General features: G+C 41.5%; 1 protein-coding gene across 1 annotated transcript in view; it reads left to right on the top strand.

Annotated features, from left to right (window-relative positions):
* Positions 1-7,863, top strand: part of foxn2b (forkhead box N2b) — a 30,416-nt gene extending 22,553 nt beyond the window's left edge. The window contains 3 exon segments of the mRNA XM_060940204.1: positions 3,017-3,072; positions 3,451-3,519; positions 5,250-7,863. Of these exon segments, the coding sequence (XP_060796187.1) occupies positions 3,017-3,072; positions 3,451-3,519; positions 5,250-5,575 (451 nt within the window). The 3' untranslated portion in view covers positions 5,576-7,863.
* The last annotated feature ends 4,515 nt before the right edge of the window (positions 7,864-12,378 follow it).

Genomic DNA, 12,378 nt, shown 5'->3' with positions numbered 1-12,378 from the left:
TGACAAACCACGGTTTATAAGGTTTGTTTTTAAATTATTAAATCACTTCTGAAATAAAGGTTTTAAATTACTTAATCATTTTAATTAAAAAAAAAAGTCATTATTTAAATAATTCTCGTTAAAATACTTTTAGTAAAGCGAATCCAGGCAACTTGTTAAACCATGAGGAATTTTTCCCTTTTGTGAGAACCCATGAAGAACCATAGGCTGGTTAACACCAGACCATATCACAAGTGAAATATGGTCTGGAATCCGCCTATTGAATTTCTCATAGGGGAGGTGTGGTTTACGATTGTCAACGGCCGTTTATTGGACGTTGCGAATGTCTATCATTTGGCGTATACGTAGCCCATGACCAATCATGGCAGTTGTACCCGGTGACGTAGTTAGAGCGACGAAGAGGCAAAGAAAGACTGTAACGCCAAACGCTGTTCTTTTTTTAAAACAAACTTTCGCTCTAAACTATTCAGAACAGTGTCTAAAGCTTGATCGAAAGTTTGGTTCGTATCGCTCGCCGCCATGTTAAATGTGATCCGTAAACAGTCCCAAATAAACTACAAGCTTCTGTTTGTCGAGTAGTACGCGTCACCGTCTTTCCACCCCTCCCCACTCTCTGATTGGCTCCCTAACTCAGGCAAGGCTTTAGACCATAGTTTCCATGCTGTCTTTTCAGATCGGAACGATTGTGCAAAGCAGCATGGGATTTCCCAGGCTAGAAGAACCATACAACAGAACCACTTAAGTTTCCGAGTAGAAATCTTAAACCGTTAACCATCCAAAAGAACTCAAGGGGAAGGCCTAATACGTCGTAATTTCTGTTTCACCGTCTATATTTAAGTTATTTCACGAAATCAAGTCGTACCTGAGCTGACAGCCGAGTAGGCATGTAGCGCCGAGTAGGCCATAAGCCAGCGCTGTGTCTGAAATCACTCACTACTCACTATATAGTGGACTATATATAGTGAGGTCGCCATTTTGCAGCGCTGTCCGAATGGATAGTGAGAATTATTACACCCTATATAGTGCACTCGAAGTATCCCACGATGCATCATGAAAAGTAGTGTACAACCAGTGGTCACTAACCAAGCAATATATCCCATCATGCATTGCGGTCATGCTGGAAAAATAAAAAGTGTGTTGGGGGAACGGACGGAGGAAGAAACACGTTATAAACGGACGTTCAAGTACAATTGAAAATAGTAAGAGGATAGAAAATAAGCTAAACTAGAATGAGAGAGATAAAATACAAGAATAAAAGTTACAGCGCAGAGCGAGGAATTAATCAAAAGCCTCAAATTTGATTTAATAAAAGGCAGCGGCAAAGAAGAAAGAAAGTATTCAGCCTTGATTTAAAAGAACTGAAAGACGCAGGTACTTTGTATTGATTAATGCGGGAAATGCGCTCAGTGTAATATGGATTTATCACAAAATACATGCATGTGTTTATTATTTTGAAAACCCACCAGCCGACTGATCTGGCACGTTTTAATTGTGCGACAGTAATGACGTAAATAACGGCGTGACGGAGTAGTGTCCGAAAGCGTTTTTTTTTTTTTCATTTTACCAATGAGCTCACTATATAGTGAGTAGGGAGTAGTGAACGAGTGAGCGATTTTGGACACAGTGTAAAGGCCTCTGCATGCTCTTGCGACAAGGCTTTCGCAGATAGCTTTTCGCAGACAGTTGTAATTTATCGTTGAGCGGGGAGTAATAGGCGTGCGCGATGTTATTCACCGCCACAACGCAAGGGGGCGCGAAGTCACGAAATCGCTAGGAGTAGTTGGTGGGTGTGGTTAGTGGAGTGTTTATCCTCCGGTTACTTATAATGACTAGAACTGGAGTCGTATAGATGTCCGTACTTCCTCACTTCCTCGATCAACCGCTCTTCGTGCTGCTCCATCTTCGCTCGTGTTTTTAAAAATGCCGGTCGTGAAAACAAACCAAACCGGGAAAGTAGGGAAGCGGAAGTGCGTGTACAGCGGATGTAGAGTGGACCAATCGGAGCCCTCTTGTCTGCGACGCTGTCTGCGAGGCTTCTGCGGTGGTCACAATTTTTGGGAGGTGCGCGCAGAGCGTCTGCGAAGGTGGGGGGGCTATGCAGACGCTATCTGCGGCGCCATCTGCGAGGACTGGGTTGTCAGCATAAATTGGCCTTAAGTACGACGAGATTGAGTGGAGTAACCGTTTTATTCTATCCGCATTCACTGGATTTTGATAAACGGAGCATTTTTATTTTTCGCAAGTTCGATAAATTTTATACAAAACGTCCGACAAAATAATTCCCGCTTAGAATCTAAACAAACCGGTGAAATGACGGGAGCAATTTGTGAAAAATGCAATAATAATAATAATAATAATAATAATAATTTTTGAAAAAAAAAAGATATGTTCTTACCATCAAATGCTTTTCATTCTGTGTTTTTTTGGGGGGGGTTTTGTTTTCAAGTAAAGTTTTTATTTCATCCTTGGCTGGTTCAGCAACACACGCCGCCATTTTGTTTTTCTCTACTCATGGTATATGAGCTGATAGCTAAGTAGTAGAGTAGCCAATTAGAGCACGCGATTGCTCATATCCAGTGAATGCGGATAGAATAAAATGAATTTGGCTTGGAAATGTTCTTTTTAAATGGCTGTTTAATTCAATATAAAATAAAAAAAACCCAAACGAAGCTGGCAGCTGTTCATGTATTAGTAGTGTTTTAAAGTGCTCTGCCAAGCATGCAGTGCATCCTCGTTTTAAACCAATCTGTTGTCGTCGTATTGAAGATTGTGTGTTTTTGTTTCACAAGACATGTGACTGTATAAAGCCAGGTTTGTTCAAGGTTGAGTTGGTTCAGCACTGATTGTTAGGTTGGACAGAAACAGACCCCAACATCCAAAAATGCTGCGAGACAGAAATATTACAAGGTATATGTTTAGCAATGTAATGACCGTATGCTATTTTTGTCCATTTTGTCCAGCCCTGAAGCCACAGTGCCAGTACCGTGTGTAATAAATGTGTCTCTGTTCTCCGCAGTGCCTCATCTCCTCCTTGTCACCTGTTCTCCTTGGAGCAAGGCTACTCTCTAAAGGGTAAGTGGACTTAACTGCAGTGCCTCCAAGCATCCGTCCTCTTCTGAAGGACTTTAAGTGGGTCATATCCTTCATATACCATTTAGCAGATCTATCATTACACCTTTAAGCAGATCACTCATCTCAGCTCCTTTTGTTCTGCTCATCCTCTGCTGGGCCACACCGAGTGCAAATGCCATCTCTTGCCTGTATTTTGTAACCTTGACAACCAAGGCACTGGTGCTTTTGTAATGAAGGATCGCTCTGGCTGAAAGTGGCTCATTCATATATATACACACACACACACACACACACACACACAAACCAAGACTGGTGCACTGACAGTCCAACCTGTGTCCATTCGATTTTTTTTCTTTTCTTTTTTTTTTCTCGTTTCAGAAAGTGATTTTGATGCTGCCACTGCCATGATGCTGTTAAAGTCTGCCTCAGAGCAGAACATTGACCCATGTAAGAGAGCGCCATTATACAGATGTCATCCATCTTTCTGTCATTTTCTCTCCTCTACTTTTGTACATCTACATCTGTTGTTTTGTCTAGACATACGCGGCCCATTCTATAACCGCGGGTACAGTTCAAGCCTTAACTCTGTTAGTCATCGTCAGCTCCGTTATCATTAAACCGGCTTAAATCCATTGACGGAATTGGCGACGACAACAGAGTCGACGCTTTCCACCATTTTGTGTCTGAACTAGGGATGTTAACCGATGACCGTTTGACCGGTGGTTGACCGAATCAACGTCAACTGGTTAATTTTTTTTTTTGGTTGTCGGTTAAAAAAAAAATCAATCGTTTTGAAGCTGCCGATTTTGGAGCGGAGAACCTGGAATTCTGTGTTGTAAACGCTTGGGGCATGCCATGCGGTGTAAGGACGACAGCTGACAAATCAGAAACACCCATTCAGTCATGTCCCGCCCCAGTTGAACACAGCTGCCACTCGGCGAAAGAAAAGTGTAGACACAGGCTTTTTAGCTTACAAATTACTATTCTTTTTTTTTTTTTTTAATTATTATTAGAAGGCACATGGAGTTTAGTCCTGCCTTGGCCAGTGCATTCTGAAAGTATGTTTCAGTCTGTAGCCAACAATGCATGTTATTGCAGATCATATCTCTCCACGCAAACTAAAGGCGCAGATGCCGACTTTTTCACGGCTGAATCGTGCAGATCCGATTTTTTTTTTTTTTTTTTAAGGGGGGGCGTTGGAGTGTCTGAATAATTTCATCAGAGTAAATTCTGTATTAAAATTAAATACAGAATTTACTCTGATGAAATTATTCAGACACTCCAACGCCCCCCCCCCCCCAAAAAAAAAAAAAAAAATCAGATCTGCACGATTCAGCTGTGAAAAAGGCGGCATCTGCCAAAAGGCGCGCCGGTTAACTGGCTAATGAGGCTCGGTGGTCGGTCAAGATTTTTTTTAGTTTTCGCGATCCCTAGTCTGAACTCCACACGCTAACCTCAGACTAACTAGCTACCACGTGGCATGTATTAAAAACAGCATTTTATGGATTTTTAATCATATCGGGTTTTTTTTGTTTTTTTAAAATGAGTGAGATTCACTCCGATATCACCATAACAGATTTAATCTACTCTTGGTGTATCCTCAAAATTGTGGTTAAATTAACGAGAGAAGAAACATACCTCACTGCCTTTCTGAAGTTTCCTCCCCGCCAGAGGAAGTGACCTCTCTTGGTGCAGGGATCGTGCGCATTATTAAAAGTCTTTGTGGATTTTATGCGGTTTTATAGCACAGTTGACAAGAACATTGGGACAGATTTAAAAAAATGTATTTTTTTATGACTGAAATGTCACATAATACAGAAAATAGACTTTCTGTGCAGCTGATTTTATAACAGTTAATAGAATAAGCCCCCCAAAAACATTTGTTAGACTGAAGGCAGCCAATAATGTGGGAGTTATTTAGTTAATGTTTGATGGATAAATTGGGTCTAAAATGCACGTCGAGCATCGCCGTTGGTGAAAGTTTGTCGTCATATGCAATACTGTTCAAAACTGATTCAATAAAGAGTTCTTTTGTGGAAAATAACAAAAGGTTTATCTCATTTAGAGACGCGAAATAAATGTACCCCGGATTCTAGAATGGCCCACGTATTCATTATCTCTTTGTCGAGGCTCGGATTAGATCTTCACAAATTGCTCTGATCATCTTTCTGTCTCAGATGAGCAAGAGGGTCCGATTGATCTTTCCCGGAGGGATCTGGTGGTGGTAAGCCGGGATCCCAAACAAGACCACAACTACAGCAGTGTCCCCGTACCTCCCTCTCTTCGGCAAACGACGGGTTCCAGTGTCGCCCCACACGGGCAACAAGAGAGATCAGGCTGGGCAAATGGTAGCCACCCTCCATTAAAGAGGGCCAGACACGATCCCAAGCCTGAGGTGGATGATGAGTTGAAAGAGGCAGCTGGCTCGCTCCTGCACCTAGCAGGCATTCGCACCAGCCTCGGTGCCTCAAGACGCAAGAGCAGGAAGCTGGACAGGAAATGAAGTCGGGCTTCTTAGCCAACTCACCTTTTATTTCCCTTTACACCCCTCACTATGTGACTCGTTCCTGTGGCCTGTCCCGGCCTCTCTCCTCTGGTTGAAGTTAATTTGTTTGGAATTAATCCTTTGTTTTCTCAAAATATTCCAATCATCTCATCCAACAGGCAATACTAACACAAACACAGGAGAGAAAAGCCATACTGAAGATTTCTTTTGTTGTACAGAAAAGATTAGCAGGAGGAAAAAACAAGCAAACAAAATCTAATTATCCACCAACTTACATTTCACAACTAAAACAGTTTGAGGGGAGAAAAAAAAAAAAAAAGAGAACTTTGAGGAGGGGCGGGGGAAAAAAAACTCAGAGGAGATTTGCATGCTTCCACCTCTTTAAAAAACAAAACAAAAAACACACAAATGTATATATCTTGAGAATGAATGCATGACTTTCACAAGTGGCTTGGGCTTCAGCGTAAAGACGAAAAGTTAGATAAGGGAAAATTAAAAAAAAAAAAATTATATATAAAAGTGCCATTGATTTTGGATCATAAGACTTCAGTTCAGAAATATGATACAAAGATAAATGCAATAATTAGTTGACCTAAATACTTGTAGTTATTTTATTTTTGTACTGCTGTTTTTTGTATTTCGTCTGGTCGAGATGACGTGTCCCCTGGAGCCCCGTGCACTCGTAGCTATGATGTCAAACCCATGTGACTTTCCTCTTCATCCTGTTTGGATCAGTGCCCTAACCCCAACCTCCCTGAGCAGTATCATTGTAGTGGAGAGAACAGCATGAAAACAGAGCTGTGGTTCTTTGCGTTCACTTCAGTATTTATCTGACGATCGATTATCTCTGTAGTAAGTGTAGTCCCGTGCCATTACGTATCCAGAATTAATTCCCACATGCGTTTACACGTGTGTCACTTCAGCATTTAAACAAGTATAGGACACAATGCGGTGAGGTGGATTTAACCAAGAACTTTTTTTTCTCTCTCTTCAGCAGCCCGTTTCTGTAAGCATCGTTATTATCCATGTCTCAACTTCGAGCTGATGTGATATGAGCGCTGAGAGAAGTCCGAGGGGCAGGGTTTAAAAAAAAAAAAAAAAACTTCTCAGTGGACATTAGTAGGAGCTGTATGTATGCATGCATGGGGTTTGCGCTTCGAGCTTGGATGTAGCACTCTGCTGCACAGATGACCTCGATAGAGTTGCTCTGGCTCAAGAGGAAACTGGAGACAATGTGGACTCTGGAAGAAAAGTGGCTGTGGGAAGAAAGAAAGGAAAAAACACTTGCCTTTCTGCAGCTCTGTAAATGAGGAAGTCATGGGAACGGACCTACAGGAAGCTAAACTGATGAAACAGGAAGCTGATCTCCTCAGAGCCTGCTACTAGCAGGACCGGGTTTGGCGCAAGCACTGGACTTTTCAGACTCTTTCGAAACTCACACTTTGGCTTATGTTTCCATGAAACTGTCAGGGGTATCACGGCCGTCTTTGCAACCCTCATCGTTTTTTTTTTTGGTTCTTGCTTCAGGTCGAGTTCAAGTTTAACTGCCGAAATAATCGAAATACCACTCATCTCTCTAGTGATGGATAAATTAAGCTCTAATCGGGAGCGATTGCACCTCGAGCAACTAACTAACAACAGAGCCTGTCGAACCATGGTGCTAGTAATCTGTCTAATCTATTCGGACACGTCACGTGTCCTCTCTGTGTGCGAGCTCACTCGTCCTGTGGTACCTGTGAAGCTGTTCAGCAAATCACTGATGTGATCTCTTAACTCGTCCCTGTTTAATCGCATCACTTTAACTGTTGCCATTGTGAAGTTGCTGCCCAAACACACTTTTTTGCCAAGGCTGCCAATTTCCCCTCGATTTGTACATAGTGATGACACAGGATGCAAGTATTACTAGAGGAGGTTTAGAGGAGAGCGACAGGGCTGTACTGTTGGATTTTAAACCTTATAAAGCAGCCATGTGCTTCTCCCAAAACAGTAATATTGACTTCTGAATATCTGACCTCTCTCTCTATCTCTCTGTGTGTGATACAGCATAGTGATAATTGTTTTATTATTATTATTATTATTATTATTATTATTATTATGATGCTCCACTAATTCAGAGCTGCCAATCAGTTTGCTTGCATTTGTCTGCCATGTCTGTCTGACAGACTTCCATCTTTTGGTTTTGTAAGCTAACCTCTGTTAATAAAATGTTTATAAAGTTTATTTTTGCCAAAGATATGCAATTGTTGCATTATATATGGTATTAAAATAAAAAAGGGTTTCTTTTATGCCTGCAGCTGTCTGATTTTTGAAGGGAAATAAAAAAGGGGGTTATATTATTGGCTTCATTGAGCAGTGAGGCCACCTGGTGTTTAAAACTGGTAAAAGTTGATCGGTGGCTTTTGAGTAATTGAGGATGTAGGGGAGAGCAGCGTCAGTTGTCACGTTAGGTAAATCCGACGACTAAAACATCCTAAAGCTCCATTTCTTTGACACATGATACCTTCTTACATTTAATAACCGTTCAGCGTAAATAAACACCCCTTGTTAATATATAAATCCGTGGGGATCCGTCTAGGCCTTAAGGCCCAAACGTATCAGTATGTCAAATGTTATATTTTATTTCTTTCATAATTTCATTATAATTATTCTAATCTAATTCGGCCTCATTTTCTATTAAGTTTGCTTCGGAAATGAAAGGGTCACTGTCCTGAAAATGTTAGTTATCCAGTGAGGTTTTTTTGTTTGTTGTTTCGAGGCTGAGAAGAGTTTCGAGCTGGCTCACTCGCTGGTTAGGACTTCATTGCCGGGACAGAAGGCCATGTCAGTGTATGTTTATGTAGGAAGTGACGGATGAATTAACCGATCAGGTTTTGATTTATAGTGAAAGGGACGAAAAATTTATCGCCCTCGGCCTCTCGAAGGCCAACACGAGCGTATACGCAGAGCCATGGCATCACTTTTTGTTTATAAATGCCTTGAGACCTCAAGAATGGCACAGGAATAGTTTTAAGCGTTAAGAATAAATCTAATATAGTAATTTTTACGATTAAAAGTGATTTATATAGGTAGCGGTCTGAGTGAATGACCTTGACGTCCGTAACGTCACTGCAGGAAGGTTATCGGTCTCATCGCCATTTCCGCTATACTAAAACATGGAGCTGACTGCAACTCCGAGCCTCCATTTTGAGCTAATTTATCGCCATGCCGCGTAGATGTGTTGCTGGCGGGTGCAGCAACACGACAGAAGGTGGATTTACGTTGCAGTCATGGCCCAAAAATGTTCAAACTGCAAAGATTTGGACACGTTTTGCGAGAAGTTCACGGGCACATTGGGCGCCTACGACGTGGTCTGTCCTCTGCCCTGCACGTTTTACTGAAGACTCGTACGAGACCTTTGATCTGTTGAAGAACATTGGCTATAAGCCCGTATTGAAAGGGGGTGCAGTACCAACAATTAAAGGAAAAGAAAAGTATTTTATTTATTTATTTATTTATTTATTTCAAAGGAAAGTGAGTTCAGTTGCACCAGTCCTCCCAGAGTGAGCCGAGGGTTGTTGCTAAAACCCGGGATGGGACATATTGCTCAGCCAGTGACCTCCCTGCAGTTGTTGCTAAAACCGGTGACATCCCGTTCCGTCCCGGGTTTTAGTAATTGTCTGAGCCGAGCAGTAATGGCGGAGTACACAGTATGGAGAAAAGTGAATGAGTGGAGCAGCTGTCTGATTTCTAAACTGGATATCGCTGCCATCTCGCCCTTATGTGGAAGAAGTGAATGAATGGAGAATTGAACAAACAACTGAAAGTCAGATTGTTTCAAAAACAATCAGCCTTCAGGAAGCGAGAACACAGACGGGTAAGCTCTAACTCTCATTTGGATTAAAAAAAAAAAACATGTTGTTTACCTGCATTCAGATTAATACATGTAGCTTGTATTGTGTTTAAGTTACCAGTATAAGATGATTTAATTTGCTTCAGAATGTGATTCTCAGTTCATCTGATTATTTAATTAGCCTTTTACGTTTTATCAGTGAAAATGCATGCATGTTGCATAAGTTATAACACCTATCCTGTTTTAATGAGAGTCAACCCACAATCAATGAAGTCAAATCAGTCTTAGTTGAGCAACTCGGTAATGGGATTTCTTACTTTCACCATAAATGTTTATTTATATGACTTTGGTCTATAGCTGTCAAAGGCCTCGGCCTTAAAACCGGTTCCTGCTGTGACGTCACTCACTCAGGGCTGGCTGGCTCAGTGAGGCAGCTCGAATGGCAACTTTGCGGTCGATTTTAACTCTCAAAAATATACATTTTTTTTTAAATTCCCATTTATGCAGCATACAAGAGTCAAGGATGGAGATACTATCCACTCAGAAATTTATTTAAAAATAAAGGCTCTGCGTATCTCCTTTAACTGCGAGTCAGCGCAGCAGTGAAGTGACCTTCCAGCCGGTGTAGCGTTCATCAGTAGTGTTAGTGAACGCTAATAAAGCGGTCAAGCCAGTGTTATCGAAAGCAAGTAGCACAGGCTAACGACCGAGAAACTAAGATTTCTGTCTTCAGACTCTTCTTCCACGCTACACGCTCACTACAGTAGTTTTCACTCATACTTAAATTACATAGGGAAATGAATACTTTTAAAATCAACATCGACAGCTAGATACAACGGAGATACCTGGCATCTTGCCGCGAATCCCTTGCAAAATCTTTTGCCCTGTTGCTTTTTCGGTGTGTCTGAAGTCCCAGTAACGGTTCGCCACTGATATAACTGAAACGTTGCAGCTGACTCAGTTCAGATCTCGGTTCATTTTCCTTTAAGTCTGTGACGTAATTATCTCATCTCATTATCTCTAGCCGCTTTATCCTGTTCTACAGGGTCACAGGCAAGCTGGAGCCTATCCCAGCTGACTACGGGCGAAAGGCGGGGTACACCCTGGACAAGTCGCCAGGTCATCACAGGGCTGACACATAGACACAGACAACCATTCACACTCACATTCACACCTACGGTCAATTTAGAGTCACCAGTTAACCTAACCTGCATGTCTTTGGACTGTGGGGGAAACCGGAGCAGCAGGAGGAAACCCACGCGGATACGGGGAGAACATGCAAACTCCACACAGAAAGGCCCTCGCCGGCCACGGGGCTCGAACCCGGACCTTCTTGCTGTGAGGCGACAGCGCTAACCACTACACCACCGTGCCGCCCGTGATGTAATTATATTTTTGCTATTTCTTTTCTCGTCCAGCAAATCACTCCATGTAGCTGTACAATGCTTGCAATAGATGAAGCACTTTATTTGGCGAAACATTCTTTATTAGGTGAATCATTCTTGTAGAAAGGAAACCATTTTTCAACTAAGTGGAATCTCTTTTACGTTTTGGGTTAAATATCTTAACACTTTTGGTATCGCTGTTACAGTTGAGAGCGCATGGTCAACCATCTGGAAATCTGATATACTGGCTCGCCAGTTTAGCACTGTCAACTATTAATCCTGCTAACTGATAGTCCGGTAGACATTGAGCAAAACTAGTCCGGTTTCATTTGCAGACAAAATGTATTCGAAGTGTTTTGATGATGAGGTTGAGGAAAGTTACTTTCATAACTCAGTCTGATGCTAGATTCTTCACAGCTGTGGCTAATATGGTGTATTTTTGCAGGCAGGCAGAGGGATGCTACTGAGCATGTGCAGAATGAGTGTAATCACCGTAGCTTGTTGCTGATCTACACTACCGTTCAAAAGTTTGGGGTCACCCAGACAATTTTGTGTTTTCCATGAAAAGTCACACTTTTATTTACCACCATAAGTCGTAAAATGAATAGAAAATATAGTCAAGACATTTTTCTGGCCATTTTGAGCACTTAATTGACCCCACAAATGTGATGCTCCAGAAACTCAATCTGCTCAAAGGAAGGTCAGTTTTATAGCTTCTCTAAAGAGCTCAACTGTTTTCAGCTGTGCTAACATGACTGTACAAGGGTTTTCTAATCATCCATTAGCCTTCTGAGGCAATGAGCAAACACATTGTACCATTAGAACACTGGAGTGATAGTTGCTGGAAATGGGCCTCTATATACCTATGGAGATATTGCACCAAAAACCAGACATGTGCAGCTAGAATAGTCATTTACCACATTAGCAATGTATAGAGTGGATTTCTGATTAGTTTAAAGTGATCTTCATTGAAAAGAACAGTGCTTTTCTTTCAAAAATAAGGACATTTCAAAGTGACCCCAAACTTTTGAACGGTAGTGTAGCAAATTAAACAAATGGCTGAAATGGACTGGGAGAGATGCACCGTTAATGGTCAGCGTAAGTTTATTTAACCTGTATTTACATTTTTTTTAATACATCATGATTACCCATTTCACAATGAAAGGATATACACAGATAGATTGATGGCTTTGATTGGAATTTAATTATTCCTACTAGTAAGCTACTGGATGTGTAATGAAATAGTTGGATAGATACATACATTTTATAGAGGCGATATTATTTGGTGCCGAATATTTTTGGATATTCGCTGTGTGTGGTTTTATGTCCACGAAGCCCTTGACCCGTAGCCTTGAACTCCAGGCCTTGATATGTGAAGCATATCATCGTACCAAATTCCTTTTCCTGTGTGGATTCATTCAACAGAGTCCAGCTGCAGCTGACACACATCTTCCATCTCCAAACCGTTATCATCCAAACTGACAATTTCAAGGAAGAAAATGATCAACTGTCCTGTGTCTTGTTGCTCAACATGAGTGCAGGTGCACAGATAAGCTGCCTTCGAGTCTGCACTGAATGACCCCAGG

Source organism: Neoarius graeffei, chromosome 14 (genome assembly GCF_027579695.1).
Source record: "Neoarius graeffei isolate fNeoGra1 chromosome 14, fNeoGra1.pri, whole genome shotgun sequence".
In the NCBI taxonomy this organism is placed as follows: domain Eukaryota; kingdom Metazoa; phylum Chordata; class Actinopteri; order Siluriformes; family Ariidae; genus Neoarius; species Neoarius graeffei.
Note: the sequence above shows the minus strand (reverse complement) of the source record. Positions and strands in the feature narration are given on the sequence as shown.